At 37.6% G+C, this 17,507-nt stretch overlaps 1 protein-coding gene across 1 annotated transcript in view; it reads left to right on the top strand.

Annotated features, from left to right (window-relative positions):
• Positions 1-17,507, top strand: part of LOC140139613 (acetyl-CoA carboxylase-like) — a 42,205-nt gene that overhangs the window by 10,470 nt on the left and 14,228 nt on the right. Inside the window, 5 exon segments of the mRNA XM_072161316.1 lie at positions 1,835-1,870; positions 13,601-13,778; positions 15,420-15,496; positions 15,498-15,556; positions 16,494-16,685. Coding sequence (XP_072017417.1) covers positions 1,835-1,870; positions 13,601-13,778; positions 15,420-15,496; positions 15,498-15,556; positions 16,494-16,685 — 542 coding nt within the window.

The raw sequence follows: 17,507 nt of genomic DNA, 5'->3' as shown, positions 1-17,507 counted from the left end.
TGAAAATGTGCTCCAGCCACCAGGCAAGAACCTCAGTGTTATTCGCCGTAGAAGTGATGATGTAACAGGATTAACTACCATAGCAATAGGTTTAAACAATTTTTGAATATATTGCACTGCACTGCACTAGTATGTTCACACGATACTTCTGCATTGAACCATAGATGTCAAAGAAGAGGGATAGCAACATGGATCGTAATTCTAGAGAATATTCATTGCTGATCACTCGCACCTATAAGATTAGTATCTTTGAAAAGATCGGTATTGTATTCAATCTATGATTGCAAACACATATGAGTGATGAGTGCAACCTGCTTGTAGTGCAGGGCGATATATTGAAAAATTGTTTTAACCTATTGCTATGGTAGTTAATCCTGTTACCTAATCACTTCTATGATTTTTCACACAAATGACCTGAAAAAGCCTGTGTCAGACGTAAGTACCAGGACTGGTTCAGATGCAATAACCGATGAATCATCATGAATGCCAATTTGAAACTTTTTGATTTAAGGGCTCAGATAGCGACATTTTCACCTATTTTTTGTGGGACCTGAGAGCACATCAGACATATCAAATAGCATTTTGAAAATGAGGAATGTCCTTCTGATATCAAATACTATAACATCTGGCAGCTATTCACCATCGAAGTGGTTACGTAATTCTCTTGGTTACCAGATCACGCTATTTTGGTATGCCTTCGAGTGCCATATACTTTGCGTGGTGATTGTTTCGATCGTGGTTCACTACTCAAGTGCGTGATCTCGTTGACATAGTAACATTACGTAACTTCGATACTGAATTGCAGATAAGACCTTCATGCTCTAAACCCCCACACTGTTGGTAACCCATGCTTTATAAAGGGTGGGTTTGAGAGGTCAACAAAATGCTTAAAAGGGTGGGTTTGAAAAATTTCTGGTTAAAATGCGTGTCCAAATATAAAGGGTGGTCACTGATAAAAAGGGTGGGTCAACAATTGCAATCTCAAAGCTTACTGTAATTTCCGATTGAATGACACTATTAAAATGAAACACAAAAAACATTGAAATCCCATTCTGTAGTGTTTGGTCAATGGTCATCTAAAACTTCAATATGTAATTCTCTTTGAATGCAAATATGCACCTCCTGGACCATCATAACCACTTATCTACATGATTAGCAACCACGCTTAGAGTTTCGGAGTTTTGGTATAAAGGGTATAAAATAAAAAGGGTGGGTTTGAAATAAAAAGGGTGGGTTTGTATCACCACTGCCAACTATGCCCCAATAAAATTGACATTGTATTAATGCAGGGACTGTCTTTTGGAATTTGCAGGAGAGCATTAAATAGCTCTTCTGGAGCCTTCATGGAGAGCTGTTTAGAGCATTTACAATAGAATGAAAGGAGAGAACAGTCAACCAAGGAGAGTTAAAAATCACTCTCCTATATCAAATTTAAGGAGAGCAGTAGTAGAGAGCGATTGCTCTCGCTCTCCTCAAAAGGCAGTCCCTGGTAATGATGTCACACATTTATAGACCACACATTTCTGTACCACGTCCGTGACATCACACACTCATGCACCACGTCCACGTCCATGTCCGGAAAACTAACCCCGTCATATGTTATCACCCAATAACGATCATATTTCGTATCCTTTTTTTGTTATTTCTGACTTTCTGTTTCCATAATGTACTTTGATATCGATCTTACCCACAATGCATCTTGTTTCCTCGCATGAACTAACTCTTGGTACGTGTAACCTTTACATGGTCATGTGACCCCTTCTTAACCCATGTGATGTCATTGGTGATGGGAACGTCGCTACTCTTTGTAACTGCATTCTGACTGCTCGTATAGCTCGTACACTTTTACTTATGGAATGCCAAGAGAAAGGTAAGCGTGTTTGAACTTTAACCTCTGTGATGAACTTTGACCTTTCTTGTATGGGTAGCAGAGCACTTAACACCAAAGCATATTGCGACAACAACTTTCGTAGCATATTTAGAGTGAACTGGCTAAGTTTATGGTTTACAATGCCCTGCAAATACAAGTTTGTGCATGTACTAACTGTAAACTGCAAGTTGTAAAGCTGCAGCCAGCGAGGGCCAGAGACCAATCAGAGGGTGTCAGATACTGAGGCAGAGCTTAGACCAGATTTAACAATATGCATAATGTCAAACTATAACATCGTTTAAAAAAATATTAATCTTGATAAGAATAGATAAGAACCATTTGGACCATTTTCCCTGCATATCGATGAAGATCAGTAAAAGATCCTAGTGAGGGCATTCCATTAAATTGTCAAAATTGGGCTTTACATGCTGTGGTAATAATTGTTCTGTTATCTTACTTCATATTTGTATGTTGGTTCCCAATTTCTCATTCATAGATTCTTTTTCTAAATGTGTAAGTATGGTGATAAAGAATCCATGATGACACAGGGAATCGTGACTGTATGTATATACGTATGTAGCTATCCAAAGTTCCTTTTGCTATGTGTGTAGCTTCAGTACACATAATAATTTTTTAGCAATAATGGTGATATTTAACTTTTACTCTTTAAGTATGCCTCAAATTTCAGAAAAATACAGTTGTTCATTCGTACGTATATTTCCATTTCATGTATTTAATAAGATCATGAAACACAAATCAATTCTAACCTATTGGGAATTCATGGGCTATTCCATATGAAATTCATACACCTGCTGTGGAAAAAATGGCTTTAATCTTCCACACAGGGGGTGTAGATTTCAAATGGAGTTACCCATTCAGGTAATCCCATTTGAAATTTACACTCCCTGTGTGGAAGACTAACCCTAACCCCCGGTCCCCGCACTCCGTGCATCCGCGGGTATTCATGCTTGTCGGTGAACTTTAAAAACACCCCTTTTGCATCTCATTTAGCAAGTTTTTAGGGAAAAACACCCCTTTTTTAGCGATTTCGCGAATTATTTGCCCTTCGACAATACCCCTATTTTCGCTAAAACGCGAACGATATTTCTAACATACCCTTTTCTGACAGAAACGCGTAGGCTGCTCCATGAAAATACCCTTTTTTTTTCAATTTCGCGAACACGTGGTTTGAAAAAACCCCTTTTTGTGTGTTTCATGAATCGCTTTCTTCATCTGAAAACACCCCTATTTCGCGAAATTTTCGACGAGCATGAATACCCATGGATGCACGGAGTGCGGGGACCGGGCCCTAACCCTACCCGTGGTGTTTTTGCTATCGGAAGGGAAAGAAGAAACAAAAAAGGAGAGAAGGTGAAGAAAGAAGTGAGACTTAGTTGGGTCCCGAGTTGGGTTAGGGCTAAGATCATGTCTTCCATAGGGGGTGTATGGATTTCAACTGGAATAGCCCAATATGAAAGGATTACTTGCATTTCAACTTGTAGTATACTGTTTGTATGTTTTGAAAATGAAACTAAACTAGCTTTAATCCTAACAGTAACACCAGTAAATACCACAAATTACCACAGGCTTGGAACCTCCCCTTCAGTGGGTGGAGGCGGGATACACATGTCACCTCTGACCAAACCCCCTGGCAGTGTCAGGGTTAAGGGAACGCATCAGTGTATTAAAATGTATAACATCCACATTGAATCTATGTGAATGTTGTGCTCTTACCCAATTGCCAGACACTTTCTATGGTTCCTAAAATGTTTGAGTTGGCAGCAGACACGCCATGGCATGATGCTGGTCCGTAGAGCACCCACAGAACTTTTTTGATTCTTTAAAAATTTGAATTTTGAAATTACTGATTTCTGGGAAAAGTTATAGGAATGAGTGCATATGTAATGATTAGAAACTACTCATCTATCTATCTATCTAAATCAGAAACAAATTTGATCTCATTTACAGACCTTTATTTCTAAAAAATGCTGGAGCTTTGTTAATTACTCTCCTGATTTTGTGAGGAGCTTAATAAGGAGCTTATATTTTTAACACCTGTCATAAAACACAGGATTTCAAATATTAAAGGGCTCTACAAATCACACTCCTATAATGCTGTTAAGGAGAGTTGTAGGAGCTCTGGAGCAATTGAGCTACTTAAAAACAAAGGCCTGCATTTAATAGGACAATACAACAAAAACATGAATGAATTTGATCTCATTTAGGACAATACAACAAGAACATACATGAATGAATGAATGTATGAATGAATAAAATAATGAATGAATGGAATGAATGAATGAATGACTGAATGAAATAATAAATCAATGAATGAATAAATGAAATAATGACTAGATGCAAATCATTGATAAACGGCAATCTTGGTGCATGTAAATGAGCATTTCTATCCGAACCCATAAAGCTGCATATCCAGTCTTGACATAGTACTGTATATCCTATATTGTTTGTTTCCGTTTGTAGCAGCACACCATCACGGCTGATCCCCATCCTTGAGAGAACCCCACCAGATCCCTCGTTTCATCCTTTGATAAGTCCGCCTCGGTTCTCGGCATTGTTCACGGGAAGACGTCATTCCACCGATGTAGGCCTACCGTCTTTGAACACCTCGGCGCTGTGAGACTTTTATCCTCTTGAGGTTTTTTACTATGCATGCTTGCATGGGGGATGTATTGGACTATTCCACTTGAAATCCATACACCCTATGGAAGACATGATGGTAATCTCCCAGACAGGGGGTGTGAATTTTCAAATTGGGTTTACCTGAATGGGTGACTCCATTTAAAATCTATACCCCATGTATTGGAGATTTATAGGTGTATGGATTTTAAATTAAATAGCCTATTTTGATCTATACTTTGTTTTGAACTGGGATCTCTCTATCACTGACTTTCATTCATGCTTCCATGCTCGTAGCCAGGATTGTTTCTTTTTATTGGGGGGGGGGGGGGGGGTAGGAACTGGGGGTAGGGGCTGGGGGATGCAGGAGCTCCATAAAGTGGACATTGTAGGAAAAAATGATTTGCATATGAAAAGTGGACTTTTACCTATTTAACCCCATGAGAACTACCTGCCGATTGGCCAAAATGAATATTGTGTCAAATTTTGAACCAATTAAGGAGGGCATTAATTAATAATATCATCGGCAAATGCAAGTTTGACCATAAATAGTTTAAACCCTAGTCATAATTGGCAATTGATATGAGCATTTCAAGTTATCAACCAATCAGAAATGCTGTTAGATGACCAGTAGTTTCCAGGGGGTTAAGTGGATTTTGTGGGTCTCTTTAGACCATTTTCACTCAAGATGTGGACTGTATGTAATATGTTCTACAAAGTTTGGACCTTTTGGGGCATCTGTTGGGACATGTCCAAAAAATGTAGGTCTATTGGTGGATAGGGGATGGGTGTGACAGGCTGGTCATGATTGAAACTAGTCCACCCCCATAAAACTGTTTTGGTACACAGAGTTGCTTTGGTCTATTCCATTTAAAATACCTCTACCCTATGGAAGACATGACATAATGTCATCTCCTACACTGGGAGTGTGAATTTTCAAATAGGGTTTACCTACTCCGTTTGAAATCTATACCCCATGTATGGGAGATTTACATCGTGTCTTCCACAGGGAGTGTATGGATTTTAAATGAATTAGCCTATTTTGATCTATACTTTGTTTTGTCATTAAGTTAAAATAATGCCATACTTTGCTTTATGTGGCATTAAATAACTTTTTTAAAAAGCTCTTAAAATTTTCACAGACAATTGAATACTTTCAAATGAACAAGTTTTGTCTGGGATTTTTTTAATTTTTTATATAGAAATATGTCTGTTATCAATCTTAGGGGAGACGAGGTATTGTTGGTCGGAAACAAAAGAAAAATCGATTTCCATTATCGAAATCAATATATTATTGAAAAATAACACTTTGATCGTTTGCAAAAGTTTATTTTACAAATCATATACTTTGAAAACTTGCTTAATTTATTGCTGCTAATGAGTTATCTACGTTTTACAAAAGTGTTGTTGTTTCAGCCCTGTTTACAACATAACTCAAGAACCACAGGACCTACAAAAGTATATCTATGATATTTAGGTTCTTCTACAAGCTCGCTATTAATTGAGCAATGCAATTTTTGCCAAAGCTCAATACCATTCACAAGATGTTGTAAACTACCAAATCGCAACAGTTTAAAGTTGTTGCTAACCTTAATCTTACGAAAGACCTATTAAAGCATGGTGGGTGCTTATTGCAAACAGTGACAGCGCCATGGTTGGGTAGGTAGGGGTAAGATTTTTGGAAAATTCCTCCCAGTCAGCGATCTCCCCCCCCCCCCCCATCCCCCATCAGTTACGTAATCACCCTGGGGCTGGGTGGGGAAGCAGGACCTCCATAAAATGGACCTTGTAGGAAAAAATGATTTGCATATGAATAGTGGACTTTACCCATTTAACCCCATAAGAACTACCTGCCGTTTGGCCAAAATATATATTGTGTCCAATTTTGAACCAATCAAGGAGGGTATTAATAAGATCATCTGCAAATGCAAGTTTGACCATAAATAGTTTAAAGCCTAGTATATGGGGAAATGTCATTTATTTTTTGGTTTCATTTTTTTCATACACAATCTTGCCACCAAGGTTTTTCTTAAGCAGAATTTTATGTAGAATCAAAATATCATGGGTGTCATTTTTTAAAAACTGTTCTTGGGTGTTTTTTTGGCGGTTTTTGGCAACTATCATATTTTTCAATAATTCATATGTTTTCAGCCCAATTTCCATTTTATTTGCTCTATAATATGAACTAATGTGTGCTGAATATTTTTTAATAAAAATTAATGGTCAAATGTTATCCCAGAAGAAATTTGGACAGACACTTTTATCAAATTGGGTGATTGTAGGTGTTTTTGGGTGCTTTTCGGTGCAATTTATAATGTATATATATAGAGTGTTTTCAAATGTGAAAAGATAACAAGTTTGCCACTATTCGCCGTAGAAGTGACGTCATAATTGGATTAACTACCATAGCAATAGATATATACAATTTTTGACTCTATCGCCCTGCACTACAAGCAGGTTGCACTCATCACCTGTGTATGTCTGCATTCATAGATTGAATATAATACCACTCTTTTCCAAAAATACTAATCTTACAGGTGCGAGTGATCAGCATAATATGAATATTCTATAGAGTTACGGTCCAGGTCTTTCCCTGTTCTTTGACATCTATGGTTCAATGCATAGGTACCACGTAAACTTTGTACAGTGCAGGGCGATATCCCGGGGCGATATAGTCAACAATTGTATTCATCTGTTGCTATGGTAGCCTTACGTCACTTATAGCGAATGCATGTACTGTTTGATTCAAAAACGCGACCGTAGGCCCTACTACCCAGTTTATAAGTCCTGTGGCCTTTTGATAATGACAATGTGCCACCTATCCTAGCATGTTGTTTGGGTCACAAGTAACATATTTATACATGTTTACAAAAATCCAGATGCAGCAGAAAGCTGCCATCTTGTTTTTCAAACTGGCACCCATTTTGCAAAATATTTCCAATATTTTTCAAACTGCCCCTTCCCAATGTGGTTTATTGGCACAGTAGCAATGGTTTTATTGGCACAGTAGCATTTGTTTTAGGCTTGTTGTATTAGTTTGATCATGTTGGCATGCAGTAGCACCAATATTGATGATTTTCAAATTCAAAATGGCCGCCAAGAATTCAAAATGGCCACCGAAATCAATGTATTTCCTTCAATCATACAATGAGCATATATCAAGCTGGTAAAATAGAAGATTGGACATGTGCCATGAATATTAAAATAATAACACACACAAATCCGATACTAAATGCACCCCCCCCCCTCTTGTGCAAGTTGACCTATATCTGTTTATCACATTTAAATGATGACTTCATTTTGCATATTATAACATTTTAAAATGCCATAGAAAATGTTTCTTGGCCCATACGTGTATCCTTTAAACAAGAACAAGAGCAGTTGGTGGTGCTAGTTTGGGCTGCAGGCTGTACCAATACATCCATAAGCCCATGGCAGCAGGGGAGGGGGTTCTTCAAATATTTTGAACGGAGATGTGCCACACAGATTTTCGGATGCTGACTTTTCTGTAGTCTTCTTTTGCTGTTTCTGCAACCCATCAGTATACCAATTTTTCACAAAAAGCACCCAAATTGAATTGGGTGCATATATTTAAGGGCACTTTTTGTCCTGATGTGCCCATTTGGTTGCATTGGTCTCCACTGAAAACCCACCCATCGATATATCAATATTGCTAAAAAAATATACCCCCAAACCATGGCAACTTCCTGTACACCTTCAAACAGGAAAAAAAATTAGGGGTATTGAGAACTGCAGGTTAAAGGGTACCGAGTGATCCCACAAATGGGTTATTGTTCCTGGGGGATGGACTTATATAGGGTTTCTAGGGATGGAGTTAGGGATACCAGGGATGGGATAAAGAGTACCGGAGACAACATTAGGTATATCAAGGATGGGGTTAGAAATACCAAGGACATGTTTAGGGGTGACCAATGACAGGGTTCCCCAAAGGTCCCAGGGACAACAGTTTATGTGTCCAGGTGAAGAGATTAGGGGTTCCAGGGATGTGATTAGGGGTATCAACAATGGGGCTTGGGGTATCAAGGAACAGGGTTAGGGATTCCGGAGACGAGGGTTAGGGGTTCCAGGAATGGGGAGAGCCCCATGGTCAGTGTTAGGGGATCTAGGGATATGGTAAGGGGACTGGGGATAGAGTTAAGTGCCTCAGGGTTTGGATACTGGGTACCAGGGACAGAGGATGGGACTAGTGGTACTGAAGACTGTGCAGGGTAAAGGGTACAACGGGTTATGGGTCCCGGTGAAGGGGTTAGGGTTTCAGGGATGACCAGTCATGGGTTCCAGGAATGGGGTTAGAGGTCACATGGTCATGTTTGAGGTCCCAGGGATAGGATGAGGTACAGGGGATTGGGTTAGGGTTCCCAGGGTTGGGGTACTGGGTACCATGCAGGAACGGGGTAAGGGGTACCGGCACTGGGTAAGGGGAACCGTATGTGGGGTTACAGGTGCAAGATGGGATTAGGGGTCTGTCTAGTCTCGGGACAGACCTTTTAGGTTTTAGGAATGGAGTTAAAGGTCCCGTAGTAGGTTTAAGGTTAGGATAGGGTTAGGGGTACTGGGGATGGAGTTTGGGGTTCCAGGTTTGGCGTTAGGAGTCCCAGGGATGACATTAGGAGTAATGACGACTGTGCAAGGGTACTGGAGTAAGAGACGAGAGTACTAAGGATGTGGTTAGCAGTGGCGAGGGTCATAGCGGCAGGGGGGGTGCCAAGGATGGGGTTATGGGCTAGCTGGCCGGCCTCGAGTACATATCAGGTTATGGGCCACTGGGTCCATGGATGGGTCTAGGAGTCCCAGGGATGGGTAGGGGTACTGGTCAGGGATGGGGATACTGGGATAGAATCGATAGATGTACCAAAAATACACGATTATGAGAACCGAAGAGGATATGGGTAGGAGCATGTTATGGGGTAGGCCTACATGAACAGGTATCAGAGCACGATGTACATTTAGCAGGGTACATGGTTATGAGGTACCGAGTTAAGGGTATTGGGTACAGATTAGGATTATGGGTTAGGGTATGGGTATGCGCTGGCCCAGAATACATCAAACTTGGCGGGAACATAATTATCATTATCATATCCTGAGGAGACGGATGAAGACATTTAAGGTGGAATAAGGTTACAGATCTTAAATTGGGAACTATTTTATAACAAAATGTCATCGTAGAAAGTGAATTCATAATTATAGGTGAGCATTTGAATGTGGGGTGGTGTGGTGTGTATTTGCAGTGTATTATGGAGTTTGTGTATGTGTTGGTATATTAATTAACATGTTACTTGCTTAAACTTATATTTTACAATGCTCATTATAATGTTTGGAGGAAATAAGTTGAATTTGGCGGCCATTTTGAATTTTTGGAGGCCATTTTGAATATCAAAGTCGTCGATGTTAGTGCATAGGCCTACGTCATAAATAATATCCTAAGCTTAAAACAAATGCTACTGTACCAATAAATTCACAATAGGAAGGGTCAGTTTGAACAATATTGGGAATGTATTGCCAAAATGGGCGCTGCTTTTGAAAAATAAGATGGCCACCAACAACTGCTGCATCTGAATTTTGTAGACATAGGCCCCTATAAATATGTTACTTAGGACCTAAACAACATATTAGGATAGGTGGCACATTGTCATCAAAAAAAGGCCACAGGATTTAGTTTGCTAAGGCAACTTTCCGCCCCCAAACACCCATCAAAAATGCAAAAAAAATAAAATCCGCCCAAAAAACACCCAAAAATTTAAACATTTGAACACATTTCTTCAATATTTGAGGTAGTTCATAGTAAAGTGTATTTAAAGTTTGGAATGATAATATAAAAGCCTTTAAATGCAATATATGACTTAAATAAGTTGATTTGTATGCCATAATATATGCCAAATACTGAAAATCAGAATTCGCCCAAAATCCGCCCAAAAAAAACACCCAAGAACAGCTTTAAAAAAATGACACCCATGATTTTTGGAATCCTCATGAAATTTTGATTCAGAAAAACCTAATTTGCAAGATTGTGTATGAAAGTTTTGAAAAAACACAATTTCCCATATACTCATAATTGGCAATTTATCAACCAATCAGAAATGTGTACTCTATGCCTTATCTTTAAATGCATGACATAAGCTTAAGTACAAGCTAGTGAAGCTACTTACTAAATGTAAAACATCATGGTTATTTTTAAGATTTTGAGTTAATGTTACCGCTATTTCATAAGTATGATAATATAGATGGGAAGCCACACCTTCAAAATATGTAAATATAGTATTATAGTTTGCTAGATTTAACACCCAAATTAGATGATTTAGCACAATTGTCATTTCAGTTACTTAATTTAGTTTTACACCAAATTGGGCTTAAAATCAGCTTGAAGAGATGAGAACTGATTGGAAGAAAGAGATAATATGTTTCTTCCATGAACAAACCATGCTCATCCTCCCATATAACTCCTATAAAAGATATCAAACTTTAAACTTTAAAATGAAAATAAAAACAGTGCTGAAATGGAAGTACATAACCTAAAAGGTGGCAGCTCAACATTTTCTGTTTCGATGCTAGAAAAATGCAAAGGTGAAGTCATTTTGAATGAGCTTTAAAAAAATTGAAATCGTAAAAATAATACAGAGTGTATACTGTATAGCTTTAAAAAAATCACTAAAGGGTGCACAATAGTAATAAATTTCCCTATACTTTGTGTACAAAATGGCCTCTATTCAAATGGCTCTACCTACCTTACGAAGCGACTCAATTTTTCAAAGTGATGTTTTCCTGACTGACAAACAAACAAGCAAGTAAACAAACTAAATTAAATATATTGGTGACCATTGACTTTTCGAGCTACCGGACCACAAATGCAATACACTTTTTTCACCCAATTTTCAAAATAGAAGCACTTGTGATTTTACCTAGAGGCAGCCGGTTTGAGAAATACATGAAAAATCTGAATAAAAGCCCAGAATCTTTTCCAATCTTGGCAAATCAAAATAGAAGCACTTGTGATTTTACCTAGAAGCAGCTGGTTTGAGAAATACATGAAAAATCTGAATAAAAGCCCAGAATCTTTTCCAATCTTGGCAGATGCTTAGATTCAAGCCTACATTTATTACCTGGCACAAATTTTTCCCAAAATCTGCACATTTTTTTTGGTTTTTAATATTGATTTATAGGTGGGTAACTTTTACCGAAATGTAAAAACACCGCAGATCAGGACAAAATCCCATAAGAGACATTATTTGGTGATGTGAAATCTAAAACCTAAAACTTGATGATTTTGACATGCAGCAAATCATATATCAGTGGACTATGAATGACATTGAGACAATGTTTACCGATTACACAAAGATATCATTAGACATTGTTTGAAAATAAATGACATGGTGTATGTAATCTTGATCATGCCATACACTAGGGGCCACAACATGCTCATCTATCAACGTACAGTTCTTTAACCCCAATACATTTGTACATTTATTAAATGACCTTTGAAAATTTAGGTACAAAAACTCATACTCTGCAACTTGAGGTCAAATTTTGTACTTATGATTGTTTAATTGAGGTTATTGAACTATGCCATTGGGATGAGGACATTATTATTACACGACATGATCTGATCCATGCATGTTTTAAACACTTGATTCAGGCTGGCAGAGCATGCATGAATGAAGCTCTTTAAAACACTAGTGTCATGCAGTAATTTATTTTACTGCAAGCGTCACTTACAACTTTTTAATTATTCATACAAGATATATATATAAAAGTATACATTTTAAGAATGGAAATTAGTCAAGGAATCTAAATATAAGCATAGATTTGGTACAAAAGCACAAAGTTTGGAGAAAATAACAAAAAACTAATTTTTGCCTCAAATTTTGTTAACACACTATTCACCCATTGCACGGTTCTGCCATATATGCGAGGAGAGCCTTGATCTGGCAGCATGCATGAATGGGAATTGAACCAGTCATATAGCATTGCGTAAAGTTACGTAATACTTCCTTTCATGTCTATTGCCAGTTCGAGGCTCTCCTCGCATATGGCGGAACCGTGCAATAGGCGAATAGTTAATCAATTTGTCCAACATTTGCTTTATTTGGTCAATAAGTACAAAAATAAAGCACAAACACAGAAGTGGGTTCTGATTGGCTGATTCAGTCGTCTAAAAATCAACTAACCGATGTTGCAATAATCTGATTGGCCGATTATGCTTAAGTGTTGGTCGGCGCAGAGCGGCTCTCTTGAAGGGAGCACAAAATGCGTATGTTACTCATTAACAGGATCCTTGCATCAATCAGAGCAAAAGACCTCCATACTTCTCTGGAAGCTAAATGTAAAATGCCCTTTCCTGTGTGTCCACACAGATGAAAATAATTATCAATAAACTTACATTATTATACATATTATGAAATATTTTCACTTATTTTAAGTGTTACTCATCCAATTCTTCCAAGAAAATGCTTTTAACATATTTTTACCAATATTTTATTGAGAAATTTGGAGGGGGGTTCTAAATTGGCCATTTTCTTTAAAATAAACATGTGCAGTTACCTTTGAGACATACTGGTAGTGTTTTTTTTTTTTTTTTTTTTTTTTTTGGAGGGGGGTTACATGCATATCTTTGGATCAATCTTAATTTTATTCAAACAAAGGAAGAAGGTCATTGAAATAATAATAGTTTCATGGGTGTTTTCCAAGATATAGTCTCTATGATCAGATGAGTCAAAACAGGGTAAAATGTCAGAATTATGTGAAATATGGTAAGTAATTGTCACCTTTTGTGAAACATGGCAAAGGTCATTTCAATGTCATCTAAAAGGTCAAATTGATTGCCATGCCAGGCAATGTGTCGATCACAGACCGTTTTGGTCCGATCCAAGTAGCCATATTATTACTAACACATGAGAATATAAAATTGTTCATTTACTGTAATAATCATTTTATATTTTTATTTCTTTCTGATAATAAGTTAATGATTTATTTTTGGTTTATGGGCATATATGATTAAGAGAAAAGTGGTCAAAAAGAAAGCTAGCTTTAATACATACATTAGTTTTATTATTTTATTTTGATTTTCTGTTACTTTAGCTTGCGTCACACCATGTCAGGTATAGAACTGGCTGATTTACCAGACTCAGGGACATCATCAAACCAGGCACATTCACAGTGGAAGAAGGGTCATAGGCGCAAAGATAGCAAAGATTTTGTGGCGGCAACACCAGCAGAATTTGTCAAGAAAAGTGGTGGGGATTTTGTCATAAACAAGGTTGGTATTGTTGATGTATAGATGAGTTGACCTCAATGTTTATCAACAAAGGCAAGGGACTGGTATATCGATATGCTTGAGTGAACCCCATGCAACCACTACACTGTTCAAGAGCCTTATTGTGATGTGGCGGGAGTTTTAAAAACATGAGCCCTGAACAAAATATGATGCGCACGCATACTGCCAGGCAAAATACAATGGAAATTGTGATGATGCGTGCACATACTGCCAGGCAATGACGTCAGAAATCAACTCATCTATACCCGGGTATCTATACTGCTTTAATGGAAACATTGAGATTAACTTAAGTTTGTTTGGCTTATAATTGGAAAAAGCGAGACTCATAACATAATGTTTTGAAATGAAATGGCATGCTTGCAGTTGGGCAGTACTTACACTAGTTGTGTGTTACGTATAATGCGTGGCTGGCACATATGTGAATTTATGCAAGCATAAGTCAGGATTTTATTGACTTGTGCAGTAACAAAAACTGAATAATTTTCGCCAATTATTATTACAAACTTTATTACTATAAGTATAAAAATTTGCTCATCTGAGAACAAGCATCATTCCCTACTCCATCAACCAAGTGAACATGGAAAAGTGATACATTCCGAAAGCTCTCAGGTGAGCTAATTTGTCATGCTTTGAGTAATTCACTCCTCAAAAACCAAAACAAAATCACAATCTGACAACCTTGATTTTACCTTAGTGTTTTTAAATGACCAATTTAAAAAAGCAGCCAATCTAAGGCCATTTGAAAAGGGCACCTAGGCAATTACCGTTTTTTATTTTTTCAATTTTGTAGTGTCCCTGGACCTAGACCTAAATGCTAGGATCATTCATGGTTGACCTAAAAAAAAATTAAAAAAATAAATTTGCACAGTGTTTTGTGTTTTTAATATGAAAATTGATACATTTGTATTCATGTCATACTCTATTAATGATATTTTAAATTTTTTTTTTTTTTTTTTTTTTTTGTTGTTGAAATTTTTCGAAAATTTGGGGGTGGGACTTTACTCGAAGGTGGGACTATACTCGCATCAGTACGGTACATGCTTTGAGTGCCTTGAAAATATGCAGAACACGAAGTAGCCTTCAGTTATTTTGAGGACTGTGGGTCAGGGCTCAAATTTCAGGGAGGCTGCCCTTCTTCAGTTTTGGCCATGGTGCCCCAGATCTTTGTCAACTTCAAGGCATTCGTCAACACTTTTTGGCCTTAGTACCCTTCTTTGTCTTTGCCCAGTGGCCTTGAAAATGGGTGCCCCAAAAAATTAAAATTTGAGGCCTGCTGTGGGTAAAATGCAACTAGATTTTATCAATTTTAGCAACTTTCACTTGGAATATTATTTAAAATGTTTTACTAGAATAAAAATTGTTAAAAAAATATGAATATGATATAGATTAATTATTTAGAATATAGTTAATGTTAACATTATTACAATAATAAATAAATGAATAATAATCAGAGCAATTTCTCCGATATGTCAGAGGTCAAAGTGTCCCAAAAAATGCTTTTAAAAACCAGAAATTACAATGGTGATCGGGCTTATTAACAGGGGATGTGGATTTAAATGAAATATCCTTGAACATATAATTTATGCTGATCTTATGTTTCTTTTTTTTTTTCCGTGTATGTAGGTATTGATAGCCAACAATGGCATTGCAGCTGTGAAATGTATGAGGTCTATCTGACGCTGGTCATTTGAGGTCTTCCGATGAAAAAGCCATATGGTTTGTTGTCATGGTGACTCCTGATGATTTGAAGGCAAATGCAGGTATGATGCGTCTGGAGCATAGATGTGATTTTGTGACTCAAATTGAAGTTTTGCTCTAACGAAATTGCTCAGTCTACCATGGGATATTCCAGTTGAAAAACATACGGAAGACTTGACCTTAATCTTCCACATAGTGAGTGTGAATTTCAAATGGGGTTACCTGAATGGTTACCTCCATTTGAAACCTCTGTTCAGAAGATTAGGTCATGTCTTTCATAGGGGCGTATGGGTTTCAACTGGAATAGCCCTCCTTAATGTGTAGTCACATTTGAAGAGTGGTTTTCTAAAATTCACTCAATCCACATAGGCCATCGTAATTTAATAGTTCGTCTGAAAGCCCCCGCGCGCATTAGTAAAATCACCCGCTTTTTGCGCACTATTCAGTTTTTTTCCGCTGTTTTTTAAAAATCTATCACACAAAAATCTCGGGTCTGACATCACCAGACGTCAAAATAGTCTAAATCATAAATCTCAATAAAACCTTCCATCTTGACCACAGTGAGACAAAAAAGATTAAAGAAAATAAATTAAAGTAAAAAAAAACACCACATTCTGCGTTAGGTTTTTAACTTGGGAAGGGCTTTGAGACAAACTACATGTATTGTAGTAAGATGGCCTTAGATAATCACCTTTTGGTTTGAGTGAGTTTTACAATACCAGTGTAATTCAGTACCAAGGTGTAAGGACTGGGTGAAGTGTGGAAAGGGAAAGCAGATGCACATATTTGGTGATAGGGGACTAAGTGAATTTGGGATAAATGCGATAGTTTATGTGTCATATGATGAGTGCTATATTATCCTTGGTTTGATTTTGACTAAAGTCAGACAGTGAGTTTTGGAAAACCACATGAGAGCAGAAATTAATGTTGCAGGGGTTCGAACTACTTGACAGCATATAATGTTTGTAAAATGTTATTCTTAAATTGTTTCCTTTATAGAATACATCAGGATGGCTGACCATTTTGTACCCGTCCCAGGCGGGACAAACAACAACAACTACGCTAATGTTGATTTGATCTTAGACATAGCTAGACGTATGCAGGTGCAGGCAGTATGGGCTGGATGGGGTCATGCATCAGAAAACCCAAAACTACCGGAACTACTTCATAAAAGTGGCATTGCATTTATCGGTATGTGTATTTATCAATAAACTAAGACATTTTGACTCTGAGACATTTTGGTGGCAGTAATGGGCTTAATAGTCAGTGTAATTATTGTAGATAGGCCACTAATTTGAAATTTTGATGGCTGTAAATTTGAGGTTTTTTAAGCTTCTTAAAAGGTATTTAAAGCATTCTCTTGAAGTTTATGGGTTAGATAAGTGATAAGGTCAACTCATTCGGAGGGGCAATTCATTTACATCTGTAGTGTGTCTCATCTCAAGTTGAGAGTAAGGCCATGTTAGATTTCGCAGTGGCAGATTCGAAATAGCATGTGCTAACTTAATCCTGTGGCGCTTATACTCACGTGTAGAAAGGCAATTAGTCCGTACGGTGGTGATGCAACCACGTAAACGCACTGATGCAAATCTGCCCGTGCGAAATCCAATACCGCATTACTCTCAACTTGAGACACACTATAATAAATGGAAAGATGTACAATGAAACTGGTTAGTGTAACATCATTTCATGATGGCAAACACACTTCAAGTTACGCATGTACAGAGGATCAGGAATGCAGCTTCAAAAACAGCAGTGCAAAATATGTGCAGTGTAAGGTGCATTCTTAAACACTTGAGAACGTTCCTGCAATCTTATTGGTTCTTACCCGTGTGATATGATACGATATCACACGGGTCAGTGCGTGTGCATTTACGCGATATGCGTACTTGCTATTTAAACCAATCGGAGGCGCTCAGCAACAACGGGACTGATCAATTTTAAGCCATAGATAATTCCTTGTAAAATGTAGGATTTAATTTGATTAAAATTTGTAATACTTAGGATATTTTT

The sequence above is a fragment of the Amphiura filiformis genome, chromosome 18 (genome assembly GCF_039555335.1).
Source record: "Amphiura filiformis chromosome 18, Afil_fr2py, whole genome shotgun sequence".
Taxonomy (NCBI): Eukaryota; Metazoa; Echinodermata; class Ophiuroidea; order Amphilepidida; family Amphiuridae; genus Amphiura; species Amphiura filiformis.
This window is presented reverse-complemented; position numbering and strand designations above follow the sequence as displayed.